The sequence below is a fragment of the Mesoplodon bidens genome (assembly GCF_964165515.1).
Source record: "Mesoplodon bidens genome assembly, chromosome: 2".
Classification (NCBI taxonomy): Eukaryota; Metazoa; Chordata; class Mammalia; order Artiodactyla; family Ziphiidae; genus Mesoplodon; species Mesoplodon bidens.
The window spans coordinates 63,507,605-63,533,454 of NC_138177.1; the positions used below are offsets into that span (position 1 = coordinate 63,507,605).

The 25,850-nt window shown below is 36.9% G+C and overlaps 1 protein-coding gene across 2 annotated transcripts in view; it reads right to left on the minus strand.

The window, feature by feature from the left end:
* Positions 1-25,850, minus strand: part of SMYD3 (SET and MYND domain containing 3) — a 754,146-nt gene that overhangs the window by 550,045 nt on the left and 178,251 nt on the right. For both annotated transcript variants that reach the window (XM_081224651.1, XM_081224650.1), the window contains exon 2: positions 14,160-14,223. In XM_081224651.1, the coding sequence (XP_081080777.1) occupies positions 14,160-14,223 (64 nt within the window). The remainder of the gene's footprint in view (positions 1-14,159; positions 14,224-25,850) is intronic.

The following is a 25,850-nucleotide window of genomic DNA, read 5'->3' on the forward strand; positions in this document are numbered from 1 at the left end:
TAAACAACTTTTTTGTTTGTTTGTTTGCGGTACACAGGCCTCTCACCACTGTGGCCTCTCCCATTGCGGAGCACAGGCTCCAGACTCGCAGGCCCAGCGGCCATGGCTCACGGGCCCAGCCGCTCCGCGGCATGTGGGATCTTCCCGGACCAGGGCACGAACCCGCATACCCTGCATCGGCAGGCGGACCCTCAACCACTGCGCCACCAGGGAAGCCCTAATAAACAACTTTTTAACGTTTGTTTATTTTAGAAAACCTGGTTGTAACTCAAAAAATCTTTTAAATGTATTAATTTTTAAATGTTAAAAAATGCTTCAATGAATTCTTTTGTAATACCAATGAAATCTTTTGTAACGCAAAGACTTAGTAAACTTTTATCAATTTTTAAATATTATTTTATTTTTAGCTTTGTTTATGTCTGGTTTTCTTAAATAAGTATACTACCAACTAGGTGCAGCATGCAACAGGTGTTCAACAGATATCTGATGATTTATTCTAAAATCAGTACCATTTAGGAGATATAATTTACTATATATTTACCACTGTTTATTTGAAATTAAGGTCATGAAAAAAGAAGGTCAGGAAAATCCCTAGCAACTCTTGCTTTGGCCAGTCTGGGATGGTCTTGATTGCTTAATTATGAAAGGAGAAGATTGATGCGATGTTACAATAGAAAGAGAAAATCCATTTATTTCTTCTTTCTTACACAAAATAACGTTTACACTATTATTGTAACATTTCCCTCCCTGCCTTGGATACAAAGCCACTACAGCTCAATAACCCATTTAAATACTATTTAACATTGAATTTTGGTTGGATTAAATACTCATTTTAGGGCAGCTTATTATTTTGTGGGATGGAATGTGGGAAGGATCAATACGTATTAAATCCAGTTTCAGTAAAACACATCTAATTCACAATCAGGGCTCACTAGACGTTTATTCTGTAAGAGGACTGGATTCAATCATATCTAAGGTAGCCTCTCAATGATAAAAATCTATGATTCTGTAATACCCATTCATAACAAATAATCTGAATTATGTCAAAAAGGCTTGAAACCTCCCCATGTTAGGCTTACAGAGAACTGAAAATTTGGAATGGTATTTTCCTCAGATTTGGGGATATTTAAAAGAAATTGCCTTAAAATACGTAAAAAAGAAACGAATTCTTTTAAGCCAGCTTATTCAACAAGCTCATTTTGTGATTAATAACCACTATTAATTGAACATTTTCTACATGAAATATTGTCATGATTTTTTTAAATCACATGTTCATGACTCATTCCGCTTTCAATCAATCATCTACAGAGGTCTGCTATAGGCAAAACTTAGGATAGTTGAGTTGCCATGCAACTTGCAGGAAAGAAAAGAGACCCAACAGTTTTCCATTCACTTACAGGTTGCTTAATAGCAAATAAATAATATCTTCTGTATGTGTCAAATGTAGTACACTAATGAATTACAGGTTGACAGATGCATGAAGACCTGAAAAGCTGGAATCTGGGAAAAGAAAACTGGAAAGCTAAGAACGCTGGCTAACAAGCTATAGCTGACTGACAGGTATTGATTAAAATCTTGCGTAAAATCTCCTTAGAGCACACTAGAGACCTAGTGATATACATTAGACTTAGCACTTTAAAAGCTTTCTGGATGCTGTAACAAATGTAGAACAAGAGTGCCTTCCCACTAGCCTTAATCAAATTAGACAGATAGGGCCAAATATAAAGACAGAATAAGGCAGGAGGATGGTCATAGGGCAAGAAGTTGACAAAAGAAACAAGAATAAAGTATTACTCCTTAGGAAAATGGGAATTACAGTTTCTTGGTTAATTGACGAACCTTATAATAAATAAAAACATTACAGTCCCAAAGTAAGTCAATCTAGTACAAGGTTCAGGTCAAATCCATTTTGCCACTTGTTTCTGTAAAGTTTTATTGAAACACAGCCAATTCATAGTATTACACTCACTAATTTCATACTATGACAACAGAGTTGAATAGTTATGACAGAAATCCTATGGTCCACAAAGCCTAACATGTTTATTATCTGGCCCTCTACCGAAAAAGTTTGCCAATCTCTGATCTAGTGAGAGGTCATATCAAGATGGAATGACCTAATTGATACATTTTAGCTGGAAGGGCAAAATAAATCATTCACCTCTAAGGACTTCTTTTAAAGACACTTCCATGCTAGATTGATCAAAATGTCAATGCCGAGTTCTAGTGGAACATGGCAGATGGGGCACATGCATTTTATCTCCCCAACACAAGTAGTTATCAAGTTTTTAACTCCCAAAGTGAACCAGAAGGGCCATCAATGGATGAGGTGTTTAATCTCATTTCCATTACGTCAGGAAGTCGGGGTAAGAGAACAGGCTACAGAAACAGGGCAAAGGAGGCTGCCTCAAAGTGGCAGGTAACTTTGGAGGCAGTTACCTTCAAAGTCTTTGACTCCTGCCAAACAGAACTCCAACAAGAATTTAGAATTGAAGACTACATATGGGACAGAGAATGGGATTGAAAAGTGACTGAAAAAGAGACAGTTAACCAGAAGTCTGTATACCACAGGGTCCCAAAACACCTTCTTACTATTGGCACGATTTTGAGTAAGCAGTGGAGTGTTAAAATGGAGACTCTAGTTGAATGTAACGCTAAGAATATCACTGATCTAGACCATTTCTTTAGCCTTCTGTTTGGTCTTCCTTCCCCAATGCTTACCATCTTATAATGGTTCCCTCAAACATCAGTCTCATTCTTTGAGTGGCTGAAAGGTTGTGATCACTTTATCACAGAGGAAGAAATAAGATCTATGCATACTTAATGGTTCTGCAGTGAGCAATATTTTTTAAAGAATGTATTGAGATATAAATTACATTAAATAAAATGGACCCATTTTAAGAGTATAGTTTTATGTAACCAACACCAAAATTAAGATATAGATTGTCAGGGCTTCCCTGGTGGCGCAGTGGTTGAGAGTCCGCCTGTCAATGCAGGGGACACAGGTTCGAGCCCTAGTCTGGGAAGATCCCACATGCCGCAGAGCAACTGGGCCCGTGAGCCATGGCCGCTGGGCCTGTGTGTCCGGAGCCTGTGCTCCGCAATAAGAGAGGCCGCAACAGTGAGAGGCCCACACACCACAATGAAGAGTGGCCCCCCACTCGCTGCAACTAGAGAAAGCCCTCGCACAGATACGAAGACCCAACACAGCCAAAAATAAAAATAAATAAATTTTAAAAAAAAAGATATAGATTGTCATTACTCCCACAAGTTCCTTTGTGGGGCTTTACTTTCAACCCCTCAATCCCTGGCAACCAGTAATCTGGTCTCCATCATTACAGACTAGTTGTGCCTGTCCCAGAACAGTACTACTTCTTTCTATCTGGCTTTATTTCCTCCGTATAATGTTTCTGAGATTCACTCATGTTGCTGTATATATCAATAGTTCTCTTTTATGGCTGAGTAACAGTAAATTGTGGGTGTATCTATGTGTGTATACACACACACACACACACACACACACACACTACCTAGGAGTAGAATTGCTGGGTTAGTTGGTAAGTGCACATTTAACACTTTTAGAAACTACCAAACTTTTCCAAAGCAGTTGTAACATATCACATTCCCACCAGCAGAGTATGAGGTTCCAGTTGTTCTTCCTTGCATGCACTTGGTATAGTCAGTCTTTCTCATTTTAGCCTTTCTAGTGGGTATGTAATGGTATCTCATTGTGGTTCATTTCTCTGATGACTAATGATGTTAAGCATCTTCTACTGTATATCTTACTGAGGGGTCTATTCAAATCTTTTGTCCATTTTACTGGGTAATCTTACTACTGAATTGTAAGCACTGTTTAAAAATTATGGATACAACTCTTTGGTTGGATATATATGCATTACAAATATTTTCCCCAGCCTGTGGCTTGTCTTTTCATTTTCTTAGTGATGTTTTCAAAGAGCAGAAGGGTTCACTTTGCTGAAGTTCACTTTATCGATATGTCTTGTATAGTGAGTGCTTTCTGTGTCCAGCCTGAGAAACTTGACCTACCCCAGGTCCAAAGATTTTCTCTTAAGTTTTCTTCTAAAAGTTTTAGAGCTTTAGCTTTTAAGTCTGTAATCTATTATGAGACTTTGGTGGGGAAAAACTGTATTTATATCATTTCTTTTCCATGTGCATATCTATCACAATTTGTTGAAAAGACGATCCTTTCAACATTGAATTACCTTGGCACCTCTGCAGAAAATCAACTGGCTATACATGTGTGGGGGTGCATTTATATTTTTTAAATTTTCTGTATATTATGATATTCTGACATCTTAAAAACCTTTCTGGCTGGAAAGAGAGACTGCCCATCCCAGAGCTAGGCAATTCTTAGAGACAGCAAAAGGCTCAGCAGGGAGCATGCCTTTGATATGCAAACTAACCAATCCAGAGCCCTATCTCTCTGCTTTAAAATTCATAGAGCCAGGTACCAGGAATGGAGAGGCCACTCCTATAGCTCAAAGCCCTCTTGAATTATTCAAATTGGCCAATCCTAAACTGTTTACCTTACCGTGCCTTGCCTTTCCTGATGAAACTTTTTTTTTTTTAAGTTTTACTGGAGTATAGTTGCTTTACAATGTTGTGTTAGTTTCTACTGTACAGCAAAGTGAATCAGCTATAGGTATACATATATCCCCTATTTTTTGGATTTCCTTCCCATTTAGGTCACCACAGAGCATTGCGTAGAGTTCCCTGTGCTATACAGTAGGTTCTCATTAGTTATCTATTTTATACATAGTATCAATAGTGTATATATGTCAATCCCAATCTCCCAATTCATCCCACCACCACCCCTTTGTTCTCTACGTCTGTGTCTCTATTTCTGTTTTGTAAATAAGATCGTCTATTCCAATTTTTTCAGATTCCACATGTATGCGTTAATATACGATGTTGGTTTTTCTCTTTCTGACTTACTTCACTCTGTATGACAGTCTCTAGGTCCATCCACGTCTCTACAAATGACCCAATTTCGTTCCTTTTTATGGCTGAGTAATCCTGTGGAAACCTTAATAAAGGCTCTAGCCTCAGTTTTCCCCTTTCTTCTCCTTTCTGCCTCCAGACCACCCTGAGGCTTCCCGCACATGATGCTGTGCAGCAATCCATCCCTCCTGTTTCTAGGATCTATGAGTATAATAAACTTTTTCCTGAGTCTCTCTGAGTCCTCTCTTGTGGCCATAGCTAACTATCACATAAAAGAACACAGAACGGGGCCAATTTCTAGACTCTCTATTCCAGGGGTCCCCAGTCCCCGGGCCACAGACCAGTACCAGTCCACAGCCTGTTAAGAACCGAGACGCACAGCAGGAGGCAAGTGAGTGAAGCTTCATCTGCCGCTCCCCATCGCTCACATTACCGCCTGCACCATCCCCCAACCCCATCCACGGAAAAACTGTCTTCCAGGAAACCAGTCCCTGGTGCCAGAAAGGTTGGGGACCGTCGCTCTATTCTATTCATTGCTCTAGAAGTCTATCCTAACACCACTGTCTTCGTTACTGTAGCTTTAGAGTAAGTGTTTAAATCAAGTGGTCTAAGTCCTCCAACTTTGCTCTTCTTCTACATAAGGGACTCAGTTTAAGTCTTTTGCATTTCCACATAAATTTCAGTCAGCTTATCAATCTGTGGGACTTTGAATGGGACTGCATTGAATCTGAATCTAGAAAGTGATATTTTAAAAATCACGTATGACTTTTTACTGATTTTGACTTTTTAAAATCATTACGTGGGACTTAATTTTGTGTTCTAGAACAGCATGTAAATATCATTAACCTTGACAATATAAAAGTAAAGGTACAGCTGGCAAATTATGGAAAATAGAGTGATAAGAGAGGGAAGAGTGGGAATACTAATATCTTCACCTTAAAGGTAGGGAATCAAAAGATACGATCTACAATTGATAAACACAGATGGAGGCTTGCACATATTGTTTAAAGTTACAGACATGAGAAAAGGAAACTGAACCTAATAGACATATAATAACAGTTATTGCAAATCTAACACAGCCAAAGCAGATTTTTCCCACCTAAAACTGGGTCTATTACGCTATTACATGGGAGTCTTGTCTTCCCCATGTCAGTAAATGGAATCATCATCTACCCAATTGCTAAAGCCAAAAACCAAGGAGTCATTCTTTTTTTTTTCTTTTTTTGGCCATACTGCGCAGCTTGTGGGATCTTAGTTCCCCAACCAGGGATCAAACCCACGCCCCTTGCATTGGAAGCGCAGAGTCTTAACCACTGGACAGCCAGGAAAGTGCCCAAGGAGTCATTCTTGATTCTTTTCTTTCCCTCTCCATCCCCATATTCATTCTTCTTACATTTTTTCATGAAGTCCCAGCCCCCATTCTGAGCAAGTATATCCAGTTGCCTATTCAACATCTCCATGTATGTTTAATAGGCACAAACTAAAAATTTGTAAATTAGAATTCTCTTCTCAGAACCTACTCTTCAATAAGATTTCTTTAAGTCACTAAATAGCACCACCATTCACCCAAAGTTGCTGAGGGCAGAAACTTAAAAGTTCTATCTCTGGGACTTCCCTGGTAGTCCAGTGAGTAAGACTCCGTGCTCCCAATGCGGGGGCCCGGGTTCGATCGCTGGTCAGGGACCTAGATCCTGCATGCATGCTACAACTAAAGAGCTCGCATGCTGTGACTAAGAGTCCACATGCCGCAACTAAGTCCACATGCCGAAGCTAAAAAAAGAGCCCACATGCTGCAGCTAAGACCCGGCGCAGCCTAAATAAATAAATAAATAAATAAATAAATATTAAATGGAACTCCATTTTAAAAAAAAGTTCTATCTCTGACTGTTCTTGTCTCACCTCTTACATCTAATCTATTAGCAAACTCTTTCAGTTACACCTGCAAAATACTTCTCAAATCCAATCATTTCTTACCACCTCTACTGCTACCACTCTAATCCAAGCCATCAGAGCTCTTGACTAGATCAGTGCTTGCATATGTTGAGTTCTCAACTTGAATGGATGAATGCAACCATGAGCAAATTCAGTCAGTTCTTCCTTCAAAAGATACCCCAAATCTAACCAATTCTTTTTGCTGTTGCTACTCTAGTCCTAGCCACCATTATATGGCAACCAGACTAGTGTAACAACCTCCTAACTGGTTTCTCAGCCTCTATCCTTGCCCTCCTATAACCTATCCCCACAGCACTCAGGAAAATTCCTTTAAAATCTCAGACCATAATACTGATCCCCACTCCCCTTCCCGGAACCCTACAGTAGCAGCCCATCACACATGGAACAAAATGTTTATTTTTAGCCATAGTACACAATGGCCTCATAACCTGGTCCCTCCTATCTCTCTAATCTATCTCCTACAGCTCTCTTTGTTGCTTACTCTGGTCCACCATACTGGCCTTCTTGTCCTTCAGTGAGCACACCATATTCATTCCTGCTTTTACATGTGATGTACATCAAACCTGAAACTCCCTTCTCCAATCTTCACGTCTTACTTCTTTCAGATCGCCACTCAAATGCCACCTCCTGAGAGGTCTTAGGTAGACAGATAGACAAATATAGAAATAGTTATCTCACTATAGATATAGATATGTATATGGATACACATACATAGATATATCTCTTTCTCAATATCTATATATTAAATATAAAGAAGTTAAATATATATGTATATGTACATATGTGTGTATATGTATTCACACACACACATATGTAAAAATAGCCTCCCAATCCCTATCATTTTCTCTTACTCCCTTTATTTTAGGCATAAAAATAAGACAATATTATATATCTGTCTCACAAGGAAAATGAAAGCTCCATAAAGGCAAGGGTTTTCTGTATCTTGTTCAGTAATATTGTGCCAGAGCCAAGAAAAGTCCTGGCATCAGCACTAATACTTGCTGAGTAAATTAATGGATGCATGAATCCATTATCAAGTCCTTCAAGTCTTAACTCATTGGCCTCACCTCCAACTGCTTTTTTTCCCTATGATTTATTTTTTAAGACATTAATTTTTAGAGCAGTTTTAAGTTCACAGCATTGAGAGGAAAGTACATAAAGTTCCCAGATACCTACCCTCTGCCCCCCACACATGTACAGCCTCCTCTGTTATCAACATCCTCATGTATGTTACAACTGATGGACTTAGGCGGACACATCATTATCACCCAAGTCCATAGTGTACATTAGGGTTCACTCTTGGTGTCAAACATTCTATGGGTTTGAACAAATGACATGTATCCACCATTATCCAACTCCTTTTTCTCCTCAAAGAAGTATAATTTAAATTTATTAATAATTAGTTTTTTTTAATTCTGAGAACCAGGTGTGTAATGAACTAGAAAAAATGTTTTTGACAAAGTCTCAGTTTTGACCACTAAATTTCTCTATTTTCCAGCTAACCAGAAGCAACTATAACTCAAAAACATGCACAACACATAATTTCACAATACTCTGTAAAAAGCAGGGCAAGAAAGTTATTTTAGCATTATTTAATTGTAAGGCATTCAGTCATTTTTGTTTGTGGTGATATTTGGTAAAATAATAAGGATACACACTCTGGTAAAAGATTTTTTTCATATGAATTTGTGAATCTGTTTACCTCAAACTCCTCTTCATTCCTCTAACATGACAAGCTATTTTCCTCTTCAGTGCCTTTACATTCGCTGTTCCTTTTACATTAAAAAAAAACAACAACTGCTCTGAGATCTTTCCGTGGCTGGGTATTTTTAGACTCCAGCCAAATGTCACCTATATAGGAAGCCCTTCTGTAACCATCTGTGCAATGGCAAGCTCACACTCATCCAAATCACACTCACTCATATAATCATGGCATTTGTTACTGTCTGTCTCCTCACTACTATAAACTTTACGAAAGCCAGGACCTTGTTTACTTGTTCATTGCTAACTGCCCACCACCAACTTAGAACACTGACTAGCTAGCAGGTACTCAATAAATATCTATTGGATAGACTTTGGATGAATGGAGAATCCTGATATAGCTATATAAAAAGACAGAGAGGAAGTAGATGCTGACATAGGTGAGCTAAATTCTGTTGTCTATCAGAGCAGGAAGTTAATAGATAATGCCTATACTGATGAATTAAGACATATTAAAACCTTAAAAATGCATTCCAACATACATTAGGTACAGACAAATACTGTTTGATTCCACTTGTACGAGGTACCTAGAACAGTCAAATTCATAGTCAGAAAGTACATCGGTAGATGCCAGGGGCCGGGGGGGGGCGGGTGGGGGGTGGAGGGGAAGGGGGAATGGGGAGTTAGTGTTAAAGGGGACACCGTTTCAGTTTAGGAAGGTGAAAAATTCGGGAGATGGATGATGGTGAGAGTCGCACAACAACGTGAATGTACTTAGTGCCACTGAACTGTACAGTTAAATATGGTTAAAATAGTATGTTTTATATTATGTGACTTTTACCACAATAAAAATTTTTTTAATTATCTCTCCCTATAGAATTTATATTATACACAGGCAAGGATATTTGTCTGCTTTTTTTTTCCCCGGATGCATCCCTGAGTGCCAATAATAGTCACTGGCTCCATAATTTTTAAGAGAAGAGGATTAAGAAAGTGTCACAATCTAGAAATGCAGCAGACCCAGCTTGATGGCTCTAAACAAACATTTGTTGAATAAAAGAAAAAAAAAAGACATATTATTATGTCTCACTTATATGCGGAATCTAAAAAAAAAAACTATTGGGACTTTCCTGGTGGCGCAGTAGTTAAGAATCTGCGCTCCCAATGCAGGGGGCCTGGGTTCGATCCCTGGTCAGGGAACTAGATCCCACATGCATGCCGCAACTAAGAGTTCACATGCCACAACTAAGTAGCCCGTGAGCCGCAACTAAGGAGTCTGCCTGCCACAACTAAGACCTGGCGCAACCAAATAAATTAATAAAGAAAAATAAATTTAAAAAAATTTTAGATACAGAGAACAGACAGGTGTTTGCCAGAGGCAGGAGATGGGGGTAAGTGGTGGAGGGGAAAAATGGGTGAAGATGATTAAATGGTTTATAAGAATTAAATAATTCCTGGGGAGGGCTTCCTTGGCGGTGCAGGGGTTAAGACTCCGTGCTTCCAATGCAGGGGGTGCAGGTTCAATTCCTCGTTAGGGAACTAAGATTCTACATGCCATGCAGCGTGATCAAAACAAAAAACAAACAAACAAAAAATTCCTGGGGATATAACGTACAGGTTGGCGACTATAGTTAACAATACTGTATTGTATATTTGAAAGTCGCTAAGAGAGTAGATCTTAAATGTTCTCATCACAAGAAAAAATATTATAATTACATGTGGCAATGGATGTTAACTAAACTTATTGTCGTGATCATTTTGCCATATATACACCTATCAAATCATTATGTTGTATATCTAAAACTAATACAATGTTATATCCCACTTATATTTCCATCTAAAAAAGAAATATTACTACAGACAGGTTATTTAGAGATGATGTAATTTTAAAAATCAAATTCAACAATTATCACTGATGAATGTATTCATTCATTCATTCACTCAACAAATTATGCTACATCGGCAGCAGTGACCCATGCACAGAGCATACCTTCAAGGAGCCTGACATCTAACTACAGAAACAGGTAATTAACCCCAAAATTAACATAATTAAATTTCTGTATGATAAAGGAGGGATACAAACTAGTCTCAGGGGGTTAGGAAAAAGGGAGTGACATTTAATCTGAGTTCTAAAGGATAAATAGGAGTTCAGTAGCTAGGGGGAGAGGTCTGATCCAGACACAGGGACTTACATAGCCAAAGGCCCAGAAGTAAAAACGTGGCAAAGTCTGCCAGTTTGAATTTCACCCTGAGGAAAGAGAGGGCCAGGGTTTCAAGCTGGTGAGTGACAGATCATGCTTACATTCTAGAATAAAATAATCACTCTGGTTCCTGTGTAGAGAAGAGAATAGAAGCTTGTAACGGTTTAAAGACTGCAGCTAACCTAGGAAAGAGATCATGGTAACATGCACAAGAGTAGTGGTAGAGAAGCTAGAGAGAAGTGAACCAATTCAGATCTTCAGGTGGTAGAATCAGCAGGACGTGGTGATTAAGAGGATGTGGAGCCAAGAAAAAACGTAAATCAGAGCTGATGACACCCTGGCAACTAGGACTGCTGAGTGGCTGGTGAGATTATTCACTGAGGTTGAAAAATGAGAAGGAAAGCAGGTCTGGGATAAGATAATGCGCTCAGGTATAAATATATGGCATTTCAGATACCAGTGCAACACCCAAATAGAGGTGCCCCGTAAGATATGGGTCTGGTGCTCAGGAGAGAGGAGGAGGCTGGAGATGGAGAACTGAGAATAATTAATATACAGATGTCAACTGAAGCCATGGGAGTAGATGGGATCACTCTGCAGGCAAATATGAAGCGAGAAAAGAAAAGCTCAGGCCTGCAGACATTTGCACAAGTCAAAAAGTTAAATATGATCAAATAATTTTAACCTTTATACAATATTCCCTTTTTGTTTACAGTTAGATACAAAGCCAACTTTTCTACAGAGCATCCAGTACATATTCTATCAGCCTGAAGCCTGGCACAGAGCTATTTATAAAAACCAAGGGCTTGGCTTTCTTCATTATCATCACTTTGGGTATGATACTACAGAAACCAACTTATTAAATCACGCTGTTAAGTGCTTACTAATGCGGAATTCATCAAAAATGAATCAAATCATTCTACAACTAAACATAAAAATGCACACTCAAAAATATGATTCACATTTTTAAAGAGGCCTATAATTATCAACATAAAATAGAGCCTCTTTCTGCTAATATAGTACTTTTTAAAAGTATGTAAACTGCAATTTGATGTGGTACCCAGCTGCTTGTTTTGCTCCGCAATTAATTCAATTAGAAATGTACATATTATGAATCAAAGTAAATCCAGCAGAGATAAAATAGTAATTGGTGAATTTGCTTAAAACTGGTTTACTTGCTATCTATATTATAAATTTTGAGAATGTTTTTTCATAAGAAAACTTAGCCTGTTCCTCCTCTTTGATCTCATAATCATCTGTGATATGCTGATTATGCCAATATAGAAATTAGACTGGACCCAATATATAACCTCTCTATTACATTATATGACACCTCATAACAAGGTATATACAGAGGAATACAAACAGTTCTGTACATAGCAGTAAATATATACATGTATGTGTATACTATGTATGACGCATAGACTAACAGTTTGGTGTGTATCCTCCACTCACAAAACAAACACAGAGACACTACCTCTGGAAAAGAGAAGTAGGAATGGGGGAAGAATGCTTGAGGAAGACTTTTACTTTTTACTCTGTATTAGTCTATACTGTGCTAATTTTTATAATGCAAATGTATCCTTGTATCACTTATGTTTAAAAATGAAGTGTGAAAACTGATGCCACTGATACCTTCCTGATGAGCACAGGGGACATTATACCCTATAACACCTCAGCTTCTTGTGGACAGCTCATTGATGCTATGGCCCCATACATCAAACGCTAAGCTACTGACAAAAGTTATGTCCCCCTAGGGTAAACGTATTTTGGATTTTATGTTATGAATTCGCATCCTCTATATCAATTTCCATTCCAAGTGCTTCTGTTCATTACTGTTCATAGTTCAGTCTGTCAGTTTAATTTTGTGCTGCTTTGTAGGTATCCACAATAATTACAATGTTTAATGCTGTACCTTAAGGGTGAGCTTAACAGAGCAGTTTAAATACATATGTTCTGGCCATTCTTTGACTCCCATCCCATCTCCTCTACACACACACCCTATCCCCCACACACATACAAGCATGTCCACTAGCTGTGTTATGTATGATATCTTTCATCTTACTAGCTATTTTCCCACTACCTTCTACAGTGTATCTGACGATGACATTATTATTGATGCTACAGTAAACAGCTAATATATGTGGTAAAAATACACGCACTATAATGAATCAAAATGACATACCTACCCACCAGACTCCCTCTACTCATTCTAATCAGATAATGGGTTTTGTTGTTTTTTTTCCTTGAGTGTACTACAAAAGGAGGAAGTAGGCCTGGGGAAAAACAGTCATAAAAACAAGGGAAAATAAACGTAAATGTTTAACTCATTGAGAACAGAAAGGAAGCTCAACTAGAAAATCTGTATCAAATAATATAATTCATTTGGTTCTATATGTAGTCTTCTTAACTTGAAGTTCCCTGAAACATGGGTGGCAAGTGACACAGACACCAACCCTCCAATTAGACTTTTTATTATGACCTAATTCATTAGAGCATAATTAAATTTCTTATTAAATGATTAACCATAAGGTTAGAAGAAAAGGTCATGTTGAATGTTAATTATACATCCTTTAAAGAATTTCAAAGATGTTAACAGCAGTACTCTCATAGACTGTCAGTTGTTGTTAATTAACTCAAACTCTTAGAAGGCAATTGAGCATTCTCTTTAAAAATTCAAAATGCATATATCCTTTTACTAATCAATACAACGGGGAAGAATTTATCCTACAATCAATTTGCACAACTGTGCAAAAATGTGCACGAAAGGATACCTGATGCAGTACTGGCAATACCAAATATTGGGAAAAAATTATGCATTCATTAGTGGGGAAATTATGATTGTGGTGCATTCATATGATAGGATGAACATAAGGATACAAAAAGTTCTTCTACATAGATTATTAAATGAAAAAGAAAATCAAGGTATAAAAGAATTTGTGCCAGAATAACCTGTATCTGTTTTGAAAAACAAAAGATAAAGATACATAAATGTGTTTGTACCAAAAAAATGCTGCAAAGATACATAAGAAACTTAACAGTGGTTAGCTCTGGGAAATGGGACTGAAGTCAAGAGTACAAGAAGATGGAGAGGTGTAAACATTTAACTTTTCTTCAGTGATATACACACACACACACACACACATACATACACACTATATGGATAGAGTTTATGTATATATTATGTATATATAATTATTACCATCTACATATATGATTTTTAAGTTGAAGGAAAAAAACAAGTTAAAATAAATAAAAGATTATGAAGAAACAGAAATAGTTCAACAGGCATAATGGAGAACAAATTTAAGAGTAGAGAATTTACATACAGCAGAACCTTCTTACCTGACACTTAGCACTACAGTATTTGGCAACTCGGCATTGAGAGCATCGCATCAGCTTTTCCTTCCTGTTAAAAAAAAAAGTTCACATTAGGAAATGAATGAGAATCATATATGGCTGAAGAAAGAAAACATAAGTCAAGGTACTGACACCAATATGTTCTGCTCACTCTATCTGTATGGTCCATGAGATTTAGATTTTCACAGTGATAAACATCTTCTTTCACCTTCAATGTGAGACATATACATAATAACTAGTGTTCTTTTTTAAAAAATTGTGGTAAGATATATATAACATAAAATTTACCACTTTAACCATCTTTAAGTGTATAGCTTCAGTGGCCTTAAGTACATTCACATTGTTGTGTAACAGTCACCACCACTAATGTTCTTTTTAACATAAATGTAATGAAAACACAGAGATTCCCACTTAAGCAAAAAATTTCACTTCATAGGGTTCTTTTCTTTATAGAGTTTTTAATGTCTCCATATGAAATTAAGAATCTAGCCTATCAACTAACTGAAAGTACCCGACACCATTCAAATAGAAAAATTTTACAAGTTTAAATTTACCATGTAGTTTAATTGCAATATACTCCTTCTGGGAAATGATTTTCAATTTCCATTAAATTCAATTACTACTTTCAACTTGCTAAATTGAGATGCACCAAAGTTATGTCCTCCCCAAATCGCCTGAGGAAGAAAAAAGCCAAAACAAAGAAAAACTTGGATTATAAAATAAAAACAATAAATCTGATGATGAAATTCATAGTAACAAATATCAGACAGGACTGTAGATACTTTCAAGGCAGCCAAGAGCTTTAAAAGTCAAACTATAATATTAACATCAGTGACAAAATGGGAACAAATCTTTCTAAGCACTTCTGATGTGCCAGGTACTGTTCAAAGTTCTTTACATCTATTGACTCACACTTAACTTCAGATAGTCCTATAACTAAGCAGTTTTATTATGCCCATTTTAGAGATACTTCAATACATTTTCAAGAGATAAGAAGCAGATGACTAAGGAAACACCATAAAGTTCAAGTGGCAGGTGACACTGAAAGGGTAACAACTGAACCCTGTAGAGAATCAGAACTTGAATATACCAGGTACCTCACCCATAGGAGAGCAGCAGTGAGATATGGAGCATATAACATGGGGAGAGGTTAAAAGTCTAAATAAAGCAAAGTCCAAACACCTCCTACCCCCAAGTGTAGAATTACAGGTGTCAGATATCAACATCCCAGACAACAACCCAAACCCAAGCAACCTGGCCCTAAAGTTCTTGCTTTTAACCATCACATTATACTACCACTCTTAGACAAAACTGGATAAAAACAAAATCCACCCATAGACTATTTTTCTTTAATTAATTTATTTATATATTTTTTAATTTTTATAATTTCTTTTATTTTTGGCTGTGCTGGGTCTTCGTTGCTGCACGCGGGCTTTCTCTAGTTGCGGCGAGCGGGGGCTACTCTTCGTTGCAGTACGCGGGCTTCTCATTGTGGTGGCTTCTCTTGCTACAGAGCATGGGCTCTAGGTGTGTGGGCTTCAGTAGTTGTGGCACGCAGGCTCAGCAGGTGTGTCTTGGAGCCTCCAGAGCGCAGGCTCAGTAGTTGTGGCGCACGGGCTTAGTTGCTCCGTGGCATGTGGGATCCTCCCGGACCAGGGAATGAATCGGTGTCCCTTGCATTGGCAGGTGGATTCCTAACCACTGTGCCACCAGAGAAGTCCTGTCATAGACTATTCATGAGACACACTCCAAATAAAAGGACATACAAAGGTGGAATGAGAAGGATATGCTAGGCAATATTAACATTAATATTAAAATTAATTAAACACTAATAGAAAAAAGCCTGTGTAACTATATCAATATCAGAAAAAGAGACATTAAGGTTAAAAATATTACTAGAGATGAATAAGGTCAATACACAAAGATAAAAGACTCCAATCACTAGGTATTAAGTACCTAGTAACAAATGTACGCAGTCTAAAAATACATAAAGTAAAAGTAACCTCTAAAAAAAATAATCAATACACAATAAATTAATACAAGTAAGGCCTTTAAAATAGTGCCTGGAATATATTAAGTACCATACAAGTATTAGTTATCAAGTCTTTTTCAGGAATTCATAGATCAAGCAGAAAAAGAATAAGGAGCTCTATAATTTACTTGATCTCATGCAATACACACACCCTTGTACCTTTTATATTAATGTGTATTCACATACTCTTTTCAAGCACCCACTGGCCATTTACAAAATATGCCCACACATTAGGCCACAGAGCAAATCTAAAAATCCCAAAGAATCAATATTATGCAGATAATTTTCTCCAACCATAAAAGAATTAGATTAGAAATCAGTAAAAAAAAACAAACCCAGCAAAATCTCATATTTATAGAAATTTAAAAGCTTATATAATGCAAGGATCAAAGAATTGTCATGAAAATTAGAAAATGTATTAGATTAAATAATGAAAAAAACTGTGAGATACAACTAAAGTAATACTTGAAGGAACATTTATAGCTTTAAATTGTTTATGTTGACCGCAGTGGTATAATTTTTTAATCTTCTTAACTTTTCCCATAAAAAAATGACAGAGCAAGTAGGAAACAGGAAAACCTAACCATCACTCCCCACCCTGGAAAATATCTACAACAAACCCAAAAATATTAGCAGGAAAAAGAAAACACACACACACACACTACTAGCTTCAAGACTTAAATTAAATCAGTATATTTGTGGGAGAAAACAAAGAAGGCAACTTCCAATAGACCTGAAAACAAAAGAAGCCCCAAACTGCTAAAAGATCCCTGGCAGGAAGTCTGTCAAGCCAAACTGAGAACTGCACCCAAGATTGGGATAGTATGCTTTCTGCAGGAACACTCCTGAGGATGAGGTCCCTGGGGCTCCCCTGAATCCTGCTCTCCTTAGACCTGGCTCCTCAGATTTCCCCTCATTTCCTTTTTTCTTGTCTAAGTTATTCAGAGGCTATTTCTATTGCTTGCAAATAAAGATCCCCAACTATACAAAGTGTTTCATCTCAACTTTTAAAAATAATAAGCATAATCAAAATACCCAGGAAAAACAGTGATGAACCTGGTAGCAAATATTAAAACTTCATCTTCTCCCTCCCATAGCTCTCAACCACAGGCTTTAATGAATTTTAACACAGAATTTCAGCAAAATAAATAGCAAGATGATTCAAAGTACTGGGATAATTCAGCTGCCATTTGATGTGTGGAAAAAAATTCCTTAACATGAGTTATTTAAATGTTTGGGGTTACTTTTACATATCAAATAACCAAACAAATAAATTTAAGTTCTCAAGTTTCAAAAAAAAAGGTCAACTGAATCCAAGAGAAAAGTAGTGTGTCTGATTAGAGGAACCACTGAGGCGTTGAAGAGTTACTGCTTTTCTCTGTTGAGTAAGGTTCAGAGTAATAGCCTCCTGGTAAGGTCTCCTTGCAGAGAAAAAACTTGGGCAGCAGTGGGAGAGGAAAATAAGTATTAGAAACATAGCCACCCAGACAGTTCATGAAAACATTCTTTCTCTCTTAAAAAAAAAAAAAATCAACACATCATTTCCAACTGAAAGACAAACCCACATTTTTCTTTAAAAAAATCAGAAATGTACATGTCAAATAAAAAACAGAATTAATTAGAAGCCCTAAATAAAAAGGATCACTTATTCTAGGTGGTAGCTCCAGAGGCTAAAACAAGAAATGCTGAATGGAAGTGAGAGAGGGACAGATTCTGTCTAAAGGTAAAGAAGATCGTTGTGGCAACAGCAACTGTTCAAAAATCAAAAGAAATGCCCTGAGAAAGTGGAGTTCCAGGTCATTTGACATGTTCAAGGAGAATCTGATAGGTACATTTACAGACATATGTACAGGAAATTCCAGCACTGCAAAGGAGCATGAATTAAATAAGTTTCCTTCTAATTCCAAAATTATTTGGTTCTGCTTCTCCTGTGTAACAAAAAAATATAAACAAAATTTGAAGATAACAAAATTTGTGCCTATTATAAGGCCAAGCATGATAATCTCACAGGAGTAGAGAAGTGAGCAATATACAATTTTCACAGACTCCACAAACATCCTGTTTGCAAAGCGATTATTTCAAGAGTCCATCCAGAACTGGAATTTCTGAATAAAAAGGAATCTAAAGAAACAGGTTAGGAATGTATCAGTAACAGAAAGGTGATTTAGTTTTACCTCTTTTTTCCCCTCCACTTAAGAGACAAATAGTAGTAGTCTACCTCTAAATTAAAGAATATATTAAAATTATTGTATACTAAAATAAATGGAAGTTTTAGGCCCCCGTCCCAAAAGAGCAAAAAGGGTTCCCTTATCACTTGTTCATATAAACTCAGATATGTTACTGATCACAATGTCAAATCAGAGAAAATTCTCAGCTTGCTCAGTGCTCCAGATACAGTGATTCATGGAGCATAAGTTAAGTCCTCTCTTCCAAGTAAAAGTTGGGTCGTAATTAGTTTCTCCAATAGCCTAGGCAACTGAAGTGTGGAAAGGAAATTAAAATAAACCTAAATTAATTGTTCTGCTGCTATACAAATTAAAAAGTCATACAGTTGACCCTTGAACAACATGGGGCTTAGGGGTGCCAACCCTCCGTGCAGTTGAAAATCTATGTATAACTTTACAGTTTGGCCCTACATATCTGAGGGTCTGCATCCACGGATTCAACCAAACTCGGATGGTGTTGTACTGTAGTGTGTATTTAGTGAAAAAAACGCAGTTTTTTTTCACTAAAACATAGTGAAAACTAAAACATAGTGGACCCACGCAGTTCAGACCCGTGTTATTCAAGGGTCAATCGTATATGGATATAGGGGAAACCACTGTCTCTAAGAAATCAAAGAGGAAAGGGGATTAATTGGCTCCCTCAGATCCCAACAACTGGAGTACTGTTTAAGGGAACATCTCTCTGTCCTTTTTGGTTATCAGAGGCAAAAGTATCCTACTGTTTAGAAACTCTGCCCTAAAATAACACGGCCAGTTGCCAGGTAAAGAGAAAGAAGTTTCCTGGAAAGGATATAGAAAATGAACAAATTCTATACCAAATTTCCCCCAGCCCTGGCACGTACAGAATCCATTTAAAACTTCCTACAGAGGAAAAAAAATGCATCTACAACACATTCATAGATAATTTACTTATCATATGGGGTTCTTTCCTAGTAACATGCCTCGATCTCCTAGAAGTCTCCCAGTGTGTCTAGTGGTTGAATCTCTCCTTCAACAGCCATCCTCACAATGGAAGGAAACTGGCTCACTGTCGACCAGTCAGACGCAGGCGAAGGCTCAGACAACACAGGGAAGCCAGGCGACCCTCCCGCTCGCTGAAGCACACTCATCTGGATGGAGCACAGCCCAGCACAATCAGAAGCAACCCCAGAGCCCAGGGTGTGCCTTTGCAGCCTCCTCATTCAAGGTGAAGATCCCTGCCCAGTGATCTTTTGCACCCTGAATATCTCAAGGACCAAATTTTAATTTGTGGCTGATCACTGAGGAAATTTATTTTGTGGCTGATTTCTTTGGGAAGAAATTTGAGCTGAGAAAAAGACCAGAGCACATTGAGTAAAGCCTGTACCACTTATAGGTGCTAAGGAAAGAGTGTTGACTTATGGGATGTCTGATTTAGTACCCCAGGACTTTATACAAGTTTTAAGAAAATTCCCTGAATAGAATTCCTATGAAAGTATTTTTTCACATAATTAAGACCCAAGATGCTCTATGGAGTATGAGAAATACTGAATGTTATGATGGGCAAGCTCTTAAAAACAAAGAATAAAAACTCTCCATTTGTTTTTAAATGGAGAAAGCCAAAAAACCTAAGTGAAAGAAGTCTAAATACAATTTTTTAAACAAAAATACCACAGAAATATTTATTTACAGAATTTTTATGTTTGTTAATATCTTTGAAACCTCAGAATCCTGATTCATTAGAAATGTTAATGTCATGTAACCAAGTACTTGGCTATATTTCCCCCTGGAAATTTCTGAAGCAAAAGAAATTCTACATTATGAAAAAGAGATTATCCCATTAGCACTTAGAGAAAAGCACAGCAAAGTATTTGAGCCAAGTTAGTCAAGAGAGGCAGACCCTCTTACTCGGGGACTTCCCTTTTTCACTGTCCTTGGTCTCTTAAAGCTCCTGTACTGGCAGAGACTATGCTACCTGATGAACACAAACTCCAGTAGTTAAATCAACAAGTGTTCAGTGACTGGCCACCGTGTAAGGTGTAAGGTCCTGGGTGGTTGGGTGTGAGGAGGGTATTACAGTCGCTGTTTCTAGGAGCTCGTGGTAAAGGAGGACAGATCAACACATACCACTTTCAGAATGAGCTACAATACAAAACCGTGTTTTGAAAAGTGGCACAGTCTACAGGGCCCTAGTTCAGAAGAAGGAAAAGTCACTTTCTGACAGGTAAAGACTGAATTGGAGAGGATGTTATAAGGGAAAAAGAAGACACCATACCTAAGAGGGAAAATATTTTACCAGTTTAGAGTTCAAAATCTGTAGTCCAAGTGCTATAGTCTGAATGTTTGTGTCCCCCTGCCCTAAATTCATGAGTTGAAATCCTAACCCCCAAAGATATTAGGAGGTGGGACCTTTGGGAGGTGCTCAGGTCTTGACGGTTGAACCTTCATTAATGAGATTAGTGTTTTTATAAGAGACCCCACAGAGATCGCTTACCCCTTCTACCATGTGAGGACAAAGTGAGAAGGTGCCAGCTATAAATTAGGAAGAGGGCCCTTATCAGAATGTGACCAGGCTAGCTGCTCAATCTTGGGCTTTCCAGCTTCCAGAAGTATGAGAAATAAACTTAGGTTGTTTATAAGCTACACAGTCTGCGACATTTTATTACAGCAGCCTGAAAGGACTGAGACACCAAGTCCACTCCCTACTAGCAGTGTAACCTTGTTACCTCTCAGCCTCAATTTCCTCCTCTGTAAAGTGAGAATAAGTGACTACTCATAAAACTGTTGGGTAGACTATATGAGGTAATCTACATAAAGTGGCTGCTAATAGAGCGTCTAAGCATAGAGTTGAAACTGAGGATGCAAAGTATATTTTCAAAGTGCTCAAGATAATGTTGCCTATTTCTATGCCACAACTGAAAATCCCACACCTCTTCCATGGCTGCTAAAAAAGCAAAATCCACATGTGCCACAAATCTGGTCACCTCCTTGCAAGCACACAGAAAATTCACCATTTTTTTTGAAATCCACATGTTCCCATAATACTTGGCTCTAATTTCAAAATTTGACTAGCATCGTGTTTCACTGCTCAATCACGTTCACTGAAGTTTGTATTACTACTATTTTTAATTTGATCAGAATGATTAACTTCAAAGTGGTCTGATTCAAGAAGCTAAAAATGTTTTATGAAAGTTTCATTTGTGGAAATTAAAATCAGAGAAGGCTGTTATATCTTCAGTAATATTAAAAGGTAATTAGAACTCCTAATATTCTGTTTGCTTATGTAAAATAATGTCTATTACAAGTTGAGAAAATTAACATTTTTACAAGAGTACAGATTTAAACTCTCCTCATTATATGATATTTCTCTACAAAATTGGATATTGTGTGCTGTGGGTCACTCTAACAGCTAAGAATTGAAAACTGGTGACTTAAAGGTGTTTCTTAGGCAGAGCACACATAAGTAGACTGAAGAAAGCTGTGACCAAAATGAATTGCTGAAGAGGGATTTTTTTCTAGTGACAACATCTTTGTTTCTAAATAGGGAACCTCTTTAGCCTAGTCAAGTAATACAACTCTGATAAGTCCAAGAGATATATTCGATTTCCCTAAGTCTTCTTGATATCTAAAATTTTTTTAAGTGAGGAAGAAGAAAAAAACCTGACTTTGCCTAAAGACTGAAATCAGATACCCTTTAAATATGTTAAGTATTGCTATTATAAATATCACACAGCATACACATAAAAATAAAAGTACCATGGGTAAAATATCAAAGAAGGTACAAGAAAATCTGGTCAACATTTTCATTAATATACTAAAACCTAAGCCTTCAAAATGGCAAAAGATGCTCACCTTGGTTTCAAATGCAGGGTATACTTTATCACTATGAATGAATTATCTATCATGCTACCTCTAATTAGAAAATGAAGCTTATCAGCAGCATGTTTCCATTTTAACTTGAACAATGAGAAATCCAAAAGTCAAAATCACTATCTAACTATATTTATCTGTTCATTTCAGAGGCCTGGAAGCCATTTTCTCCTTCTGGCTGCTTAAAAATTTGCTCTTCTATTTTATAATTAAGTATATTACTTCATTTAACTTTTAACTATAAATTTCCTCAAGTCCTCCTGGAAGTAAACATTAATGAAATCTCAAATAACTCATTCTCAACTTTGGAGAATAAAATAGCACTTTAAGTTTATAAAGAAACACTGTGCTGACCTAATCCCAAAATAAAGAAACCTTAAAAGATGAGTCCTTAGGAGACACAGAATTAAGTGTTTCACCTGCCAATGCATTATAATTAATTATAAATTCTTAATGATTATTTTTAAGGAGAATGATCATCAGCTGATAGCCATTGAATGAGAGTTAACAGGTGTCGTGCAAGGGTTTTCATGCCTGTGTTGTCCTCCTACAGCGAGCAGGTACTATGGCCGATATAAGGTTCTCCCACGGCCCCCCCAATGTTACCCTCACATATTCGACTTATCAAACACCCTTATGAGTTTGATAATATCTTGCGATGAAATGCAGACATCACCCCAAAAACCTTATGACTACAAGTCATTTGCAACTTAGTATGAATTACCTTAATCAGATAATCGTATTATTTTTCTCTAGACCCTTAGCTGTGATTTCTGGGAATAGACATTTTGCTTAGAGCAGATATAGAAAGGGAAGAGAACTACCAGAGTGTTCAACATCTAAAAGACCTCGGGAGAAAAGATATCAGAAACCGTGACAATGCACCAAAATGGAAATTAGAAATGTACAAGAAGACAATTTCATTTGCCCTGAAATTTGGACTCCAGCTCAGTATGCAGACAGGTATGGAATAGAGAAGGTAAGCTGAGCAGAAAAAGTTCTAGGAGAACCATACTTTAATCCTGGCTGCTTCATTTATTGCTCTGCAACTGATAGTAATAAATATACTTCTCTGTCCCTAAAGTTGTAAGTTATTCTAGTCTATAATAATAATAACAATAATAATAAAGGCTACACCTAGAATGTTGAATGGATTTTTCATATTACATATACTTTGTGAAATTAAGTTCTTGTAATGTGAGAAAAAAAGAGTGAAAAGAAATAGACCAAATTGTTGAAACTTTTCTTTGAGTGATATGAATTGGGGTGATTTTCCTTCTTTTTTCTCTTTTCCAATTTTATATAATAATATTATGTTACTTCCATAATCAAATAAACATCAACTTTAATGAAAAGGCAATATGTACTATTTAATGGCTTTAAATTGCTCTTGGTCTAAGGCAGGACACAGAGAGACAGAAAGATCAACAATTTATTCCAATGTTTGGAATAGTAAGCGCAAATGTATGCTTTGTTTACACAAAATTAAATGAAATTATACTTTATTAATTGAATTTATTTTTAACTGGAATTTGCTACAAATGTAGTGTTAAAAAGTAAAATTTTTTTACTCTTTGATAATATGAGAACCTGATAATTTAAAATAATGATATCTATCATCATACTATATTTAAAAACTAATATTTCTAGATTTAACATCTTCCAAAATATAAAAAGCAATCATTTCAGAAAAGGAACAATATGAAAAGAAAGAAAAAGTTTTACCACATGAAACTTGGGCTACTCAGCCTCTTTCTGAATACAAGTTTCAACTTCAACTGATGCTTCATTTTTTATTATTCTCTCTGACTTATTTAACTTGAAGTTAATCCATATAAAGTAAAATTTCTTTATTCTCTTACATTAACTTTCACTTTGATTTGGAGTTGGCCAGTCAAAACACCACGTTTTTTAAAAAATTCAGATGCAAATGGAAAATCTTTGAGATACGAGAGAAATCAAAGGCTGTTTCCAAAAATGACCCCGTCATTCATTCACCAATTCATTCTTCAACAAAAAAGTGCCAAGTCCCTTCCAATTGCCAAGCACCTGATTAGGCACATGGCAGGCACTGTCCACTGCTTACCCAACAACCACTTCACTCTTCCCTGCCAAGGGTACTGTGATTTGTTGAAATAGCAGAGATGTCTGGATTTCAGCAGGTGTAGGTTGCCGACTCCAGGGGGATAAATCATCACTGGTCTAAACTAGTAAAAATCTCATGCCCCATGGCCACTGGTTGTTCTAACAACAGACCCTGTTACCCAGTTCTGGCAAATGACTTGTAAAGGGATACAGCTGACCCTCATTATTTATGGGTTATTTGAAAATCTGCCTACTCACTAAAATTTATTTGTAACTCCAAATCAATACTTGCACCATTTTTGCAGTCATTCATGGATATGTGTGGAGAGGCAAAAAATTTGAGTTACCCAATGCACATGTTCCCAGCTGAGGTCAAATGAAGTGACATTCTGCTTTCTTATTTCAGCTCTCATACTGTAAACGAGAATGCTTTTCAAGGTCTATCTAGTGCCACACTTCACTCATTTTTGTGCTTTTCATTGGTGATTTCGCTATTTTAAATGGCCAGCTAGTACAGTGCTGCAGTGCTATCTAGTGCCCTAAGCATAAGAAAGCTGTGATATGCGTTACCCAGGAAATATGTGTGTTAGATAAGCTTCATTCAGGCATGAGTTATAGTGCTGTTGGCCATGAGTTCAATGTTAATGAATCAACAATATGTATTAAATAAGGTGTCTATAAACAGAAACACACACAAAACAAGGTTATGTATTGACTGGTTGATTAAAATGTGCCCAGAGACTTATAGGAACCTAACTTTGTATATCCCCTAGGAGTGATGGTTCCGTTTTGGCTAATTCAGTGTTTGTGGTGAATAACAAGAATCAACTATATTTCTAATGAGAGACATTTTGTCCATTTCAACTTTCTTTGCACAAGAGGCAACAAGAGAACAAATACCATCAGACAGAAAGACCCCGACAACATCCAATAGCCAGCAGCTACCAACCTCCAGCTTTTGGATGGGAAAAATCAGTTCCTATTTGTTTAAGCCATTACAGTGGAAATGTATATATAAAGATACAATAAAATGATGCTTCCTTTTCAATAAACACACAGTATACTACTCCTGAAATAAAACAATAAACATGTTCTACATTCCGTAAAACCAAGTCCTATAAATGCTGCTTACTGTGCATTCTAGTCAAATGGAGAAGCTTACGTTTGGCACCACTTTTATTTCTACCTTTTGAGGTTAAGGTCAACAAACCTGCAATATTATGAACTAATATTTAATTCTTAATAAACTTTGCACTTATTTTTATCATGTACTTATAAACAGAAAAATACATTCTCAAAAATCATTTTATTTGACATATAAGGTAAGGAACATCTGACAAATATATACTGTCTGATTAATATATAATTATGTATGAATGTGTGTATGTATGTGTATATATAAAGATATAAAGATATATCACAATTTATTTTGCCATTCCACATTGATAGAATTGGCATCATGTCCATATTGATGGACATTTGGTCGATTATTTTACTCTCATAAAC